We start from the raw sequence: 16,211 nt of genomic DNA on the forward strand, positions 1-16,211 counted from the left end.
CTGAACTGCATTAAGGCAACCAAATAGATGTGCAAAAATGTCCTACCAATTATGTTTGACAGGGTGCTTGTTAAAGATCTGCGCTCTGGGCCCGAATCAGACTGCGTAAGTTATGAGATACGCATGTTTCAGCTGTTATAGTGTGCGCACTGATAATTTTGGGCACTCCCTTGCCTGGGGAATACCTTGGCTTCTTTGTCCTTCCCATTGATATAGTGGAAAATTGGGTTTTGGACATTTCTCCTTTGCATGTCTTTGTCCTGCCTTTGAATACCATGTGCCTTTAATTCAGTTTTGGTTAGTACTACAACTCACAGAGATTGAATTTGCTACATGCTCTTGGGACATTAATTGAATGTAAACATGATAAAATTTACTTTACAAAATCTGAAATAATTGGCAGTATTTTGCATTTTTGCCTGTAAGAAACCACTGAAATATTTTATGTCAAAAATAAGTTTTATAACAAAAGATGAGTTTCTTAAAGCGACAGGAAACTGAAATGTGTGATTTCTCTAGTTGTCTTGTCATGTGAATGGATTTTTCCCTTTAACCCATCTCAGGTTTTCACTGTGCGGCACGAACGCATGTAATACAGTGTGAAACGCAAGTAAAAAATTGTTTGATTCCAATGTTATGCTTTACTAGCTAACGTTATAACTGATTTCATCAAGCCAAACTCAAGCACCTATGGCTTGGTAACATCAGCTAAATAATAGTAAATAATGGCACAAAGGCCACACCCATTCAAGACAACACACCTTGAGGGGAGCATGGATTTTGCATTAGGCATATTTTTTGTAATTCGTCATCCTCTGGTTTGTTAGGTTTGTACATGTAAGACTATTTGCCCTACATGAGCCACTGTTTCAACAATCACTACTAAGAGGATGAAGGATTTACCTGTGTGTATCACAGATCCATTTGCCCAAATAAGGGATTCTGAATAAAACTGAAAATCAGTGCCCTCCCCAGCCTCATTTACAGCTAAGGACACTTCAGCTACTTCTTCAAAAATAGTGTTTCTATCCAGTAAATGACCTTTGTGGTCTTTCAAACCTTGGTGAATGGGATACTCAAATGTGAAATTGGAGGAAAATAAGAGCTATTCAAATCCCCATGGTTTTAATGACAACTGCTTTCTACTCAACTCTCAAAAGCCACTCTAAAATTGTGTTGCTCATTGCGTCGAAACTTTGCGTAAAATCTTATGGCGATGTTTGCATCATGTACCAGTTGAATGTTCATGGAATGCTGTTTGCGCTAGGCTGCAGGAGAGAGAGGACTGCGATATTCCCACAACTTCACTGGACACTCTATCCGGCTGACGCAGCACCTGTCGCCCGTAGTAACAAGGGAGGCATGTCGGCTGTGTGATCTGACTGCAAATCATCAGCACAGCTCAATGATTGTGGCTCATTTGAATGATTTCCTAGCACCCACCATGCGCCCTGCTAGTGTCCTTTGATGATCCCTTATAAACTCAACTACAGTATATAAATGACAGGACACATCTTGTTGGCTTAGTTGTGGAGAGTCGTCTTTTGTTTATATTTTAATTGCTTTAATTGACTAATCAACAGCACTGCACTGTCTTTCGTGTCCTTCAAGCTTCAACAGGAGCCCTAGACATATTGCAGGCTTTTGGGTGCGTAAAGAAACGATTGCAGTAAGGGACTTACTTTAAGTCAAAGTCAGAATCCACGTATCATAATGTGAAGGTGGACATGTTTTGATTTACAGATTCATTGCCCCAAGTGTGCATTCAGGGTGCCTTATTCTATGTATTGTGTACACAGTTATTATTTGCAGTTTGTTTCCTCTTTGTCTGTCATCTGTGACTTCTGCCTTTTGAAATAAACAGCCTGAGCTCTCCTGTCCCCACCACCCTCCAACATTTCTTTGTCATTTCTTTGAGTGAAATCAAAACAGAGCAGTAAAAGAGGGTTTGTCCTGGCCAGGACAGACTTCCATATGTGCTTGATCGCAGCCTTTGGCCTGTTGGCTGAACCCTTACGGTGCAAATCAGCTTCATTAGCAAGATGAATGCCACTGTGATTTACAGCTACTGCAGCTACAGCTACACCGCAGCAGCCCAACCACGGATCAGTTTATCCTTCCAGTGTATCTACTGTAAGTGTCCACTGTAAAAAAAGAGGGTTACTCAGCTGCTCTGTATTGCAGTCCCTGTGCCAGTGTACCTTCTACTTTCTCTTACTGGTTCACAATACCTTAGAGACAACAGCTTGATTTTAATTATGGAGCAAATGTTTCAGGGTTTATCATGAATGGGATTTATAATGTGCCCCATCAAATTAGAGTGGATTGATAATGTCTGTCTGTCAAAAGAAAGAGATACACATAATCAGAGGTAGCACAGCTCCATTAGCAGCTCATGTAATATTGATAGGAAATATAACTGGTCTAGAGGAGATAAGACAGAACTCGCAATAGTGTCCAAATTAACGTGCGTGCTTTGTGTGTGTGTGTGTGTGTGTGTCTGTGTGTTTGTCAGTCTCTGTGTGTAGTTTTCTTTGCTCTATTTCAAGTGATGTTCTTGCCAGCAATCTCTGTTCATTTCATGGTCAGCGGGCACAGCTTTGAAAAGTAGAAATGGATATTCTGGTGTGTTTCTTTTGTAAATGTCCCAGCACTGCACATCAGATGGATGTAGCCTGTGTGTCCCAAATACATTTTCCTCTTAAGAGCATCTGCAAAAAACAGACAACAGAACTGTGACACCACATTTGAATTATGTTATGATTAAGAATAAAATCTGCTGCTCTAGAATAGTGTCAGATGCCCTCATGGTGCTCTAGCGCTCTTGTCCCACTTACTGTAACTATATTATTGAACTATGGCTGTTCTCTGGTGGTCTGAGGGAGTCAGAGGGGCCAAAGGTGAAAGATTAAACTATATATCCAGGCTTGGTATGTTCACACATAGCAGTCCCCTCTCCCCTGTTGTCAGGCTGACAAGCCCCGCTGGGGAGGTATGTACAACAGCAACAGACTGGCTGGTCTGCAGTTTGTGTTTCTGATCCTGTCAAACCCTCCTCTCCTCTTCTTTTACACCTCATGGTGCTCTGCTGCGGCCCAGCCCTTACGTCTGTGCAGCTGCGCATTATCAAATGTTGGCAGTGTGTCTCCTCCTAAAAAAAAGTGCCTGCTAAATGATGTGCAAATCAGCAATGTAGCATATTGAAACCCTGCTTGAAAGCAGGGGGAAAATGCGTTTGAATGGCAAAGCTAGCGGCATGTGCCCACGTGTCCCCTGTCTTTTGATATTGCATTTGGCTCCTTCTTCCTTTTCTTGGCTGTTTCATTGATAAGCAGCAGGCAGCAGTGTGGAGGGGATTAAAGGCCTTCGCAGAGCTGAGTCCTGGTCTGATAAATACACACTTCCTTCTGGAAATCCTGGCTCAGACACATCATAGGCTGTATGTGATTAGATGGTGGCATTCACCATACCATGACTAAAGCATGGGCACTGTTCTTTACAATGCTTACTTGTTAAGGGTATACACATTATGGAGACAGCTTGCCATCAGTTCATTACTTGAATCAAAGGATTATTGCAGCATTCTGAAACCATACACTCTCTCTCCCTTCCCCCTCTGTCTGTCTATTCATCGTCTCATCTCCTCTTCACACTCCTCCTTGTATTCACAGATTGTATGTATCTGCTTCATGGAGACAGTGAGAGAGTGAAGGAGTGCAGATGTAAAAAACATGGAGTTAGGCAGTGCTCTGATAGATGAGACAGATGTAGTAGGATGGCAGAGAGCTGCCCTCTTCTCCCCTCCTCCCCTCTTCCATCTCACTTCTCCAGAGACTCTCACAGCTCCTCGTTTGCCTTCTGCATGTTAATGATATCCTGCATACAGGGGGCACAGAACCCCAGAAAAACAACCCCTTTTGAGGCTCTCCAGATTCATTGACCTGCAGGCTGTTGACTGATGCTTAGCCATTCACAGGGAATCAGTGAGGGAAAGTGGCTACAGAGTATCTACAGCTGTAGGAAGGACTTTTACTGTGTGCTGCGTTCTGAGGTAGGTCGTTTCTGATAGCAATGGCTCTTGTATATAAACCAGTATAGACTAGGCAGTGGCTCAGTCCCATAAAACAAGGCCAAGAGCTACATTTATTACTGTGTGAAAATACTCCGCTCCCAGAGATGCGGCTGGCACACAGGCCTAATTACCGACCTTCTGCTCCTAATTCCTGTGAAATGAGGACAGCGGCTGGGAAAGAGAGATGTTGTGTCCTTTGTCTCTCTCCAGGAAGAGTCTTTAACCCTCAGCACTGAGAATTAGGATACCTGGCCGCCATCAGATGGGCTTATTTTTTTCTTTAGAGCTGTGCTCAAAATTGTCTTATGGTGCATGTTTTTGCTTAGACTGTCAAATTAAGCACTTCATGCAAGAATAGACAGCTTTACCTATTGAATATAAGTAGTTGTGGTCCCGCAGTTCAAATACCACAATGTCTTTAAATTCCATAATTCTTGGTTACCTTCTTGTATTGTCAGTATAGCATGTAGAGTAAATACCCTGGCGCTGTCATCAACCTGTCTTAATTTTAATAATATATAAGGGAAAAGTGATTTTAGTAGCAGATGAATATTCTATCAGGGACTACAGGTGTAGCAGCGTTTTGTCAAGAGGAGGAGGGCTGTAGTTCACCTCAGTGAATAGTACCTTGTTTGGATGGGAAGCTGAGGAGGATAAAAGGAGGAAGTGGGGAGAAGGGGAGCCTGGTTGTGCTTAGGGACGTGATGAAGCGTCTCTGACCACTTTTAGGGATTAGCAGAGGCTAGAGGTGCGTGTTCCTTCTCCTCCACAAACAGCAGTGAGGAGCTGCATCCCTCGCAGGCAGATAGATCAGCCAAGCAGAACTAGTACAGAATGAGGGATGTTGAGACAGTAGAATTAGGCTGTCCCAGAGGAGTGAGGGAGAATATGGTCTATGTTGGGTCTTCTATTGTTAGACAAAACCTAAACCCTTCCCTGTCCTTTGCATACTCTGTCAGAGATGGTTCACCGCATTTCTATACCAAACAAATGTTCAATTTAATCACTTCATTATTACAACAGACTTCTTGATTGCAAGACTGAAATGTGGCATGATTTAATTGGCGGATTTCCTCATCTCTTTGAAATTACTATTACGTTTCTGTAATTCCAAAGTAATTGGCTTGCCTTTCAGACAAAGTGCATCTCAGGACAGCATTCTCAATCTCACATTAAAGACCCAGGCCCATTAATACGTAGACGGACTCAGTTTACTGTACATGCCATCTTCTGCCCCATGTTATAAACATCCTAAATGAACAAGCATACACCAGAGCCACAACATGCCTTTATGGCCTATTAGCTGTATGTGCTGGTGTTTGTGTGCTGCTAGCCTGGTGCAAGTGTGTTGAGGGGCAGAGTTAAGTGAAGGAATAATGGGTATAGCACTCTGGAGTAGCTAGATATCAGCTTCATTAGATGTGATTAGCATTATGGAAGCTCTCTGAAGGGGGATTCTTTGATGTTGGTGCTGCTCATCCCTTTTTCTCTGCTCAACAGTGAAACCCTATCCCCCACCCTGCACTCTTTCTCTCTCTCTCTCTTTCTCTCTCATTTCCCTCTCTCTCTTTGTCTCTTGAGTTAGTTGATTGATTAATGTTGAGATAGGATCCAGACAAGGGTAAGGGTTTGAAGGGTGTATGTGTGTGTGTGTTTTTTTTTCTGTGCGACAGGCCCTGTATCTTTGTAAGTCTGTGTGAAAGCACCCGAGGCGGAGGCAGTTTAAACTGATTAGGCAGCAATCAGGGCCCATGACTCTCTGTATCATTATGGTCACCAGCATTAAGGATTTAACCAATTGATGCCATACTAGACCATAGCATTGTTTGGGGGTGCGGTAGGGGGGCAGAGAGCAAATAAGAGAATGAGGGAGGGAAAAACGTGCACTTAGACAGGAATGGATAAAGGGAGAGGTAGTGAGGAAATAATAGGAAGAGACAGAATACTGTGGTATCTAATGCCACAAAAGGTTTATCTCGTTTACCAAGCCCCAGGATAATGTCAGTAGCTGTATTGTTTACTTTGAGCAAACATTAACTTCAAATACCTTCATTTTTAGTCAAACAACATCATTACTCACTCTTACACACTACCCACAGAGCAATCTTGGCCAAAAAATAGGCAATGCTGTGACTCGCTTACATCCAATAATAATCCAGTTATAGAAAAAAAGAGAGGATTTCAGTATGAAAATCATAAGCGAGTGATGAATGAAAAGTTGATTAGCAACTCTGCACATTATCCAGACTTTGATTTGTTCTGAGAGACATTCTAACAGTCCTCCACCCCTCCTGTTTTTTCTAGGAAAGACCAGCACCTGTTGTCCTCAGTCAACTGCTGGTACTTGGTCCTGAACCAGACAAGGCGCGAGAGCCGCGACCATGCCACCCTCAACGACATCTACACCAACAATGTCATTGTCCGCTTGGCCCAGATCAGCGAGGACGTCATCCGCCTCTTCAAAAAGGTCTGTCAGACTATCATCCTTCCCTCTGTGTTTACCCACTCTCTTATCACCAGTGCACAAGCGGTCAGAGGACTGGGAAGATACAAAGACCAAGCAATTTATGTAAAGCTTTCATTTGCTGAGTAAAGCGTTGCCAGCTCTCAGTGATCTTAGTCGTAAACAACACTGGGCCTCATTGTCTTGCCTTGTGGTCAGTATAGTTTCCCAACATTTTGCAGCCACAACATACAAGTTGCAGTTATTGAAATGAAAGCAGCTTGCCTACCTCTTGGCCTTAGCTTGGCCTTAGCATGCAAATTGATGGTAGTATTTTTGAGCTCAATCTCTCTATGTCTCAGGACACATGGAGTTAGTAGAAAGTGTTAGGGCAGCATGAGCTCCATCTGGCCTGTGAAGCTGTAGCAGTAGCAGGGGGAAAAGTGGAACTGAGAACCCCCAGCCCCCACCAGTGTGAGCAGCATTTGGCCCGCTGTCAGCACATAGCAGAGATGATTGAGGTCTTACCCAAACACCAGCACCCTGTTTTCACCTGGCAGGCCTTCCTGTAGGTGAGCTCCACACTGCCAGCCTGACTACATTCAAACATTACTCTGTGTGTGTGTGTGTGTGTGTGTGTGTGTGTGTGTGTGTGTGTGCGTGTGTGTGAACAAGCGTACATGCTGTGTGTGTCTGTGTGAAACAGAGCCGGATCTGAAAACACAGCAACACTCCTTCCTTTTTTTAGTCAGGTGCCCTCCTGTAGCTTTTTCTATGGTTGAAAGTATGAATGAAAGAGCTATGGGAGAATGAATGCTGTACATGGAAAGGTGACCATGGCCAAACTTTCAAATACAGTGAAAAAATATTGCTGTTGAAACCTAACCAAGTGTAATATTGTTAAAGATAGCTGGTAAAAATTCTGTGCCTTATGGAGGGATCATGGCTCATTTATCCTGATGGTATGAAGCTGTGTGTAGATGGTGTGTACATAAATTTGCACCCACTCTGACCCTGTGAACCAGCACTGGTTTCCTAGGTTGCCTGTCTGGTACGCTAATGATTGATCTGAAGGAGCTGTGGGAACATTCCCAAGGTCTTTTCCATGTTTTACAGGTGCATTGCGAGTGTCATGTCACTGCTGGTGAAGGGCTATGTTCAATTAGAATTAGAATAAGAGAAATGGCCTAAACAATGCAGTTACAGTAGGGGCAGCACAGTAGCTTCACAGCAAGAAGGTCCTGGGTTTGATTCCCTGTGTGTGTGTGGAGCTTGCATGTTCTCCCCAATTTCCTCCCACAGTCCAAACACATGCAAGCCAGGTGGAAATGTCCCATAGCTGTGAATGTGAGTGTTTGTCCGTACGATGGACTGGTGATCTATCCAGGATCAGTTTCCCTGTCTTCTGCCCAATGGATGCTGGGATAGGCTTCGCCCCCCTGTGATTCTGAATAGGAAGAAGCGGGTAATGTGACCCTGACTTACTCCCTCCTCACTGTCACAGAGGGAAAATTTTAAGACGGTATTTTCACAGTCACTGCTACAGACAATATGACCCGTCACACCCTAGTTCTTACTGTCGGTTGCATCAGAGTGTTCGCTCCCTGGTTGCCCCCCCCCACTCCCCCTGAGCCTCTGCAGTATATTCTGCAGTGATGCATACAGATGCCATTCACCAGCTGCTAGAGCCCTCTGAGGTTTTCCCCATTTATCACATTCAGTCAAATGCTCATTTGAATAGGACTTAATGCCTGGGCTGCAAATACATATTTATGACAAAGTAAGAACAAGGAATGGTTTCTGCATTTCCACTCTTCTTTTTCTGTGCATATTTTATAATCTGGTCAAGGAAGAATTGCAAATCTGTCGGAGCAAGCCCCTGCTCTTGTTTTATGAGTTTCTCCCTCCTTGATAACTTTGCTTAGTTCTGAGTCATCATTAGCATGTAGTTTCAAGCTCTGTGATTATGGTTGGGAAGGGTGTGGGCAAATATGTTTGCTTTCATCTAATAATCCCTCTATGAGCAGGGGGTGGGTGTGGTTTGAGTCTTTAGTGTGTGTGTGTGTGTGTGTGTGTGTGTGTGTGTGTGTGTGTGTGTGTGTGTGTGTGTGTGTGTGTGTGTGTGTGTCTTTGAGTTCAGAGATTACTCTTGGTCTGTTTGGGTACAGTGAGGTTTGTTTTGAGCAGACCTGCTGTTCCATGCTGTATTGATCTGACAGAAAATAATACTTCTCCTAATGATTAATGTGCAAAATGACCACTATGGGAAGTGGTATTATAAATCCTTTACAAACATCAGACCAGGGAGGCCAGGCTCAATACAGCAGTAAACACCAAGAGGCAGTACAATAACATGCACTGTTATGGTGTAGAATTTGGGGAGTGGAAATTGTTTAATGTAATGTTAAGTATTTAAGACTTTTTAGTAATAGCAAATATTAACAGACTGATAAACTGATTGTAATGTGCCGATTATGCAACATGGTTTCTGTGTTACCGTCCCTCAGACATATACATTTCCTGAACGTCTGTAGAGTTAGAAAAGGTGTTGTTTCCTTTCTTTGACGGTATCACACCTTCACATGGAGGCATGCTGTGGGTACATTCTCACACCTCTGTTGCTTCAGTCTGCAAATAGATATGTTTCTGCCACACTTAGAGCTACTGTGTCTGTGTAGGTTCATTTGAGTCATCCAGGTAGTAAGACAAAGTTCAGTTCACTTCAAGTTCCCTCCAGTCCAGGTGTGTTCCCATGTTTTTGAACACACTGCAAGTTGCATTAGTCTAGAAAGATGTAAGGAGAATGAACTGTCCTTCTTTATTCAGTGTCTATCACTGGCACTTTCTTTAATAAAATTCCAAACAAAGCAGAGGAAATTGATGACAAAGAAGGATGACGGCCTTAGCAATCTTTTCACTATTAAGATGAAATATGAAACTGGAAACAGGACTTGTTGTTCACCTTGATATATTATTGATTTTATCTGTCTTTATAGAGCATGGTGAAACATCAATAAATGGTGTTATTCTTTGTCAGAGGATATCACACATTCACTCCACCCAGTAACGCGCATTCACACACACACACACACACACACACACACACACACACACACCGATAAGTGATGAAAAGGAGGCTTTGCAAACCTAAGCACTAAATATAACCTACGTGTAATATTCACAGGAAATGAAAAGAGCATGTGGTACAGCTCATATCTTCTCTACCTGTGTCTGAATATATTCACTATTCAAATACAGGTAGAGGAGAGGTGCAGTAAAGCTGCCATAGGAAAGAAGGTTTAATTCATATTTTATTTGAATTATGCAGTATTGTCCATAACACATATGTGGTAATTCACCACACTGCAATTGCCTTTACAATTTTGATTCAGTTAACAGGTTTTAGGAAGCAGTGTCCTCGCTTCTCGTCAATCTTTCCCTCATGCTTGCTGTTTAATGTTTGGGTGGAAGGAAGAGTTAGAGGGAGGGGGGGAGGGGGGGAGGGAGGGAGGGAGAGGGAGTGGGTGGGCTTTTGGTCGTGGGTTTAATTGAATTCTAACATCATTCTCTAAATTAGCTTATGACACCTTTAAATGGTTCAACTAACAAAACGTAACGCCATGCTCAGTCAGTATTTCTCCCCCCAGTCCACTATATGTTTACGTAAGCCTGTATATTGTTTGCTGTATTGGACTTGCAGTCACATTGAGAGGCTTCTAACCCTTACTTTGTGAGTTAGTTGCAGTGTCAGCATCATTGTACTGTATGTTTATCATGGACTGTGTCTGCTTTGACAGGTTGTTGCTGAAGGCTCGTAGATTACCTGTTTTCTCACCCCTGTTCTCTCGGCTTGCTTGCGTTTCAGAGCAAGGACATTGGGATCCAGATGCACGAGGAGCTGGTGAAGGTGACAAATGAACTCTACACTGTAAGTAAAACATAGCCTCTGCTACGAATCGATCCCTCACACCTTTATCCCATCCCATCTCACCAAAGCCTCTTTTCTCCTCTCGCTCTCTTTGTCTCACACTTTATTTTATGGTCTTTCCCTCTTCCTCTCTCCTGCTTTATTTTTCTTTCTATTTCGTTCATTCTCAAATATTATACAGCCTCTTTCTTTTTCTCATGCTTTCTTTTTAGCCTGTCGGAGAGGTGGGGAATCGATTCAGGCTTTGAGGAAGGTTTCTTTCGTTTGAGTAATTTGACTTTGGCCAAAAACAAATTCAGGTCCCAAGACTTATGACCATTCTGGCAATGTGGAAAACCAGGTCCAGAGGGCTGGGTCAGTTTAATTCTGTCCTATTGACAGGACTACAGCCCACCTTAATGCAAAAGTGGAGCATGCTTACTATAGATTAGAGGTCAACCAGGATGCTTTCAAAATTGAATGGACTCCTAAGAATATGCTGTATAAGATGTGTTCATCCAGAGTACTGGCACATTGCCTCTCACTTTCTGACAAATTTTCCGAAGTTTTCGTTTGTTTTTCTTGTTTTGTTACGGGGACAGGGCTATGTAGTGTTATTCTGGCCTGGTTTTGAATTATTTGGGTGTGCATCTGAATGATCGTTCAATAAAGGGAATAATTCATTTAATTTCTCTTTCATGCCCTTTTCTCTTTTGTTTTGCCTGCTCTCTCAAAACGTTCACTCTGTAAATCCCCCCTGCTTCTCCTTGCTGCAGAGGCAGACTGTTGTGTCTGTGTTTAGTACAGATGGTGATGATGATGATAAGGGCGATTGTTATGATGAAATGGAACATTGCATTTCTCTCCAAGTCGGCCAGTTTCTGAGCTCAAATCACTTCCACATTGAACGGAGCTGTGGTGGCAGTAGCTGGGCCCACAGTCTGTCTATCTGTCTCTCTCTCTCTCTCTCTCTCTCTCTCTCTCTCTCTCTCTCTCTCTCTCTCTCTGTGCTGGTGCTGAACTGTCACAGAGATGACCTCTGAAGGAAGCTTGGTAGCACAGACTGGACGAGCTCCAGGCAACTTCAGCAATCTTCTGCCCCCTGAAGAGAAATAAAAGAGGAGGCAGAGCAGCCTTGTATGACTTATTCATCCATGCAATATGATGAGAGACAAACTACCAAAGGGCATCGCTGGTATCTCCCTCTGATCGTGCCATCTGTCCATTTGGACAGCGCAACAGAATAGTGTTACGGGGAGTGTATGATAACCAGCAATGCCTATATGTTAATTAGATTCATACTCATTTTCAAAAGATACTTTTATTGGTCAAATACTTGTAAAGACTGCAGGTTTAAACAAGGCTTGTACACACTATACACTTCACTATGACTCTACAATTATAAGTGAGAATGCGCTTGTTTTCCCTCTCCAACGGCTTGTGCCTGCTAGCCTTTCCCTGTTTGGGGTAGTTTGGGGTCATTGTTAGAAGAGTTTAGAAAACACCGGGGAACAGATCATCATCCTAAACCTCTAACAGTGTGAAACAACCAGATATCACTGCTTAACAGGATGCTGTATGATAATGGCACGAAGCTCTCAGATATGGTCCCTCTTCTCCTTCTCCACTTGGCCCCAACTGTGGTCTGGCTCAAAATCTCAGCTACCACTTACCTTACAGCAAATACATATTCTGTGCAGTCCCACTTTGCCTTGTGGTGATGAAGTATAGTCTTTACTGAATACGAGAAGAGAGGAAGATTCTGGGAGTTGTGTGAAAATTCACAGCTAAGGTGCAAAATTCATAGGTGCAACATTACAAATTTGAGCTCCTTTTAATTATTATTATTAGTATTAATTATACACTGCCCAATAAAGAACAGAGCTTTCGTTATCAACTTTTAATCTTAATTCGCCTCTTGGCACCCATTGCACGCCTCACCGTCCTAATGAGGTTTTCATGGGAGTTTTTTTCTGGTCCTCAGTTGTGTGTGTGGGGGGGTTTGTTTTCATTTATCATTTTTAAAATGTGGGCATAGTAAAGTCCTTTGAAACTGTAACAGTGATTAAGGGCTATACAAATAAACTTTACTTGACTTGATGTGACATGATTAGTAGAAAAGGATTTTCCCAAGTGCTGTAAACCATGACAAAACTTGATAGTGTGCAGGCGTAGAGTAGCAAAGTGTCTGACTTGAATTTGCATGTAGATGACTCTAGAGAGGCTGCAATAGTACTGTGGAGAAAAAAAAACCACTCAATATCACTTTTGTCATCACCACACCTTTGTTAGGAATTTTTTTTCTCTGTACAGAAAAATCGAAATCAATAGTGTGGTAACACGGCTGTTGCCTTGTGGTATTTTTTCTAAGAGTTTTTATTGGCTGCCAACCAAACAAATTTTGTTGAAAGAAAACTGTGAAAACCCATTTGGTTCCCTGGCTGCACAGTGAGAGGTAAGGGGAGAGATTTAAAGCTGTGGGGTAAAGCTATTGTTCAAACATTGTTTAAATATGCTGCTGCCACTGCTGCTGCAAAAGTATTAGTGTGAGAGTGAAGATCCTGCTGTCTGTGGCTTGAATTATTAGTCCTAAACCTGAAATGAGAAATAGGAGCAAAGACCTGAATGTCTAAATTGTCAGAGAGTTACTTCCTCACTTGGCTTTCATACAGCAGCCTTGTGAAATGAAATAGAAGTTAAGTAGGTTCGTTGAGAAAACTCCCTCATGATAGAGGCTATTTGTTTAATGAAGGCACCAGGCTGTGCTGCTGCTAAGTCTGTCATAACAAATTACACAACACCATGGTTTCCTGGATTATGAACTACCTCTCAGACAGGCTGCAGTCTCGGAGCAGTGTGTCGGACATGCTGCAGAGTAACGGGGGGGCGCCACACGGGACTGTACTGTCACCTTTCTTGTTCTCCAGAAGTTCTCTGATGACTCCTCTGTTGTGGGATGCATCAGTGAGGGCAGTGTGAGTACAGGAGTCAGGTGGTGTGAGGAGAACCATCTGCTGCTCTACATCAATACAATGAAGAAGCTGGTAGTGGGTTTCCAACTGACACCACTCAGGGTGAGGAGGTGGAGATTGTACAGTCCTACCTGATGGTTCAACAAACTGGACTGTCCTGATACTGTACAAGAGAGGACAGAGTAGACTGTTCTTGAAGAGACTCAGGTCTTTCACTGTAAGTAACAGACTGCTCTACATGTTCTGGCAGCCAGCAGACTGTTCTTTTTGTTGATGCTGGGTGTCTGGAGAGTTTGGATAGTCTGGAGGCAGTAGCAGAGGGGAGAATGAAGACTAAACTGAACTCTATCCCAGACAACACCTACCACCCGCTCCACCTCATCCCCCCAAGGTGCAACATGGAGGATCTTAGGTGCTCTTTTGTACCGACAGCCACTGTGAAACGCTTCCTGCCCAAATCGCCTCAGCCAGCTAGGAGGGTGAAGCACGGCCCTTGCACTGTCTATACAAACTATCCTGGATTGCTTTTGCATTCTTATCTTCTGAACTAGATCCAACATTTGCTGCACTGTTCGGTTCCTGTTTGGACATGAAAAAGAAACCTCAAAATATCTCAGCTGTTGCAAAAAACCTTAGCTGTAACTGGACTCATTTTGTTGTTTTTGCTCCAGTTATATTTTTTCCATAATATCATTACAAGCCCCTTTTTGCTCATTGCAGAATTGTATTAAGGGTCAAAAAGTGAATATTGGGAATATTGAGATTAATATTGAATAGAATCATCTACTAAGCATAACTGTGCTCATGTGATGCATTGTGGGGAAAATAAACAATCATTTTACTGTTGTGTTTCTTTCTGGAGTTAAATAGCCATAAGCTGTTGTCAGAGAGGACTCAGTTAGACACACACATCTCCTGTAGACACAGCTGAAGCTCAGTCTTCCTGCAAATTACTTTGTGTTTTTAGCTGCAGGTCCTGTAGTCATATGGTTCAAAGTTGGCTGGAATCTAGTGAGTTTTCAGGGAGGGTTTGAAAGAAATGCTTTGGCAGCCTGGGGAGGAACAGTGTGTTAGCCTAGTTTCTCTCTCACTGGAGTACCTACTTCCACCGTCAGCTTTGTCACTACCAGAATAGACTAGTGTTTCTTTATTTTTTTTCTTTGAAGTATTTGCCTCATAGCTTTTTGTCACTGTTATTCTTGTTGTTCCAGGAGCTGCAGTGCTAGCTGTGGAGGAATAGAATTTATTATAGCACAGGGCGGGGGATAAATAGAAGCTGTTCAAGTGGCGGCACTCGTAAATATCAGAGAAGGAGGTCAGTGGAAATAGTCAGGATTGTGGTTGCAAGTTGATGTCACCCTGACCCTTTGGCAACCATGTGATTTTCTCGAGTAGTTTTCCTAGAGATAAAAGGAACCATACTGCTTAAGTGCAGTGCCAAGTGATCCTTAGTTACTTAACTACAGGAAACAAGGAGAAGGAAACAAATAAATTACTATTTATGTTGACTGTCTAACATCCTTAGGTGTTCATAGACCATTTTAAATGCTCTCAGGGCTCCAAAAATGTGAGAAATTTTAAGATGCAGCTCACATCTGGACTTCCCTTTACAAGGCCTAAGAGTGGCCGGACCGCAGGGGAGAGACTTGAACCCTTCTCTCACTTGGGCATCTGGGACGAGTTAAGAAAGACGCAGGGAGCTGCTGTCTCATCTAACAAGTCCTGTGTAGGTCTTCTGTCACTAGAGTCTTGTCGTCACCACGGGGGGTGGGGAAGTCAGCGTCTGACTAGAGCGAGATCGGAGCAGAGAGGTAAATGCGGAGAGCACAGAGAACAATTCTGTCACTCTGTCGCACAAAAGGGCTGGAAATGAACAAGCCTAAGGTGATGAACTGTTCGCTCGATGTAGAAGCCAGCAGTGTCAGGGTGAGGAGGGGAGGAGGGGTGGGCTTGCAGATTTGACAAGTATGGCCCCAGATGAGCGAAACCACTCACAGCCCCGGGCCCTTTCATTCAATTAGCCCTCCACTGAAAACATCATTCAACTTGCAGTGACCTCAGTATTTTGTTGATGCTGCCATATTGACTCCCAAATCAGTGTTCCGCTATAACCACAGACTATACAACAAGCGACCACGAAAAAACAAACTGACTTTGGAGGAAAAGGTCCTTGGAAGATGCTACCCTTCCTCGCTGCCTTCAACATGGCTGACCCCACTAAAGTCTGCCAATGCAATCCCTGATCTGTCCTTTCATGATGCGTACATATAGTACTTATTCACAACCCGTCTCCATGTTCCAGTGAAACCATCAAGGTCCATTCACATCTAGAGGGATAACTATAAAGATAACTATAAACTTTAATGATACAGTGTTGCTCAAGCATTCACACTACAACAATATTGTTTTATTTCGGCGCCGAGTATTCAGAGATGATTACTTTATAGACATTATATTTACTTAAAATGATTTAAATCTTTTTATAATATAGTTATCTTTATCATAATCATTCTAGATGTGAATGGGCCTTAAAGGCGTACAGAACTACCAATGCATTTCAGTATTTCACTTCAGGGTGGGTGAAGAGAAAAAAGTTGATAATTATGATATGATAATTACTTATGTTTATAAATTGTTGTTACTGTCACGTCTCTTTATCAGTGGGTAAACAATGAAATATCACCCCCTCTTTCCAGACACGATTATTACAACCAACAGCACAACATTTGACAGCCATTTTAATTGGTACTCAGTAAGTAAAGTGCATTATTTAATAAAATAGTGATGGTAGGCACATTCTCTCACTAACTGCACATT

The 16,211-nt window shown here is 42.8% G+C and overlaps 1 protein-coding gene across 2 annotated transcripts in view; it reads left to right on the plus strand.

Moving 5' to 3' along the window:
- The window catches only part of LOC139663432 (SLIT-ROBO Rho GTPase-activating protein 3), a 61,615-nt gene that overhangs the window by 20,971 nt on the left and 24,433 nt on the right, over positions 1-16,211 (plus strand). For both annotated transcript variants that reach the window (XM_071542099.1, XM_071542098.1), the window contains exons 3-4: positions 6,377-6,539; positions 10,381-10,443. In XM_071542099.1, coding sequence (XP_071398200.1) covers positions 6,377-6,539; positions 10,381-10,443 — 226 coding nt within the window. The remainder of the gene's footprint in view (positions 1-6,376; positions 6,540-10,380; positions 10,444-16,211) is intronic.

Source organism: Centroberyx affinis, unplaced genomic scaffold, assembly GCF_046629955.1.
Source record: "Centroberyx affinis isolate AG114_WGS23_722 - 3 ecotype Tasmania unplaced genomic scaffold, CSIRO-AGI_Caff_v1 ptg004010l_1, whole genome shotgun sequence".
NCBI lineage: Eukaryota > Metazoa > Chordata > Actinopteri > Beryciformes > Berycidae > Centroberyx > Centroberyx affinis.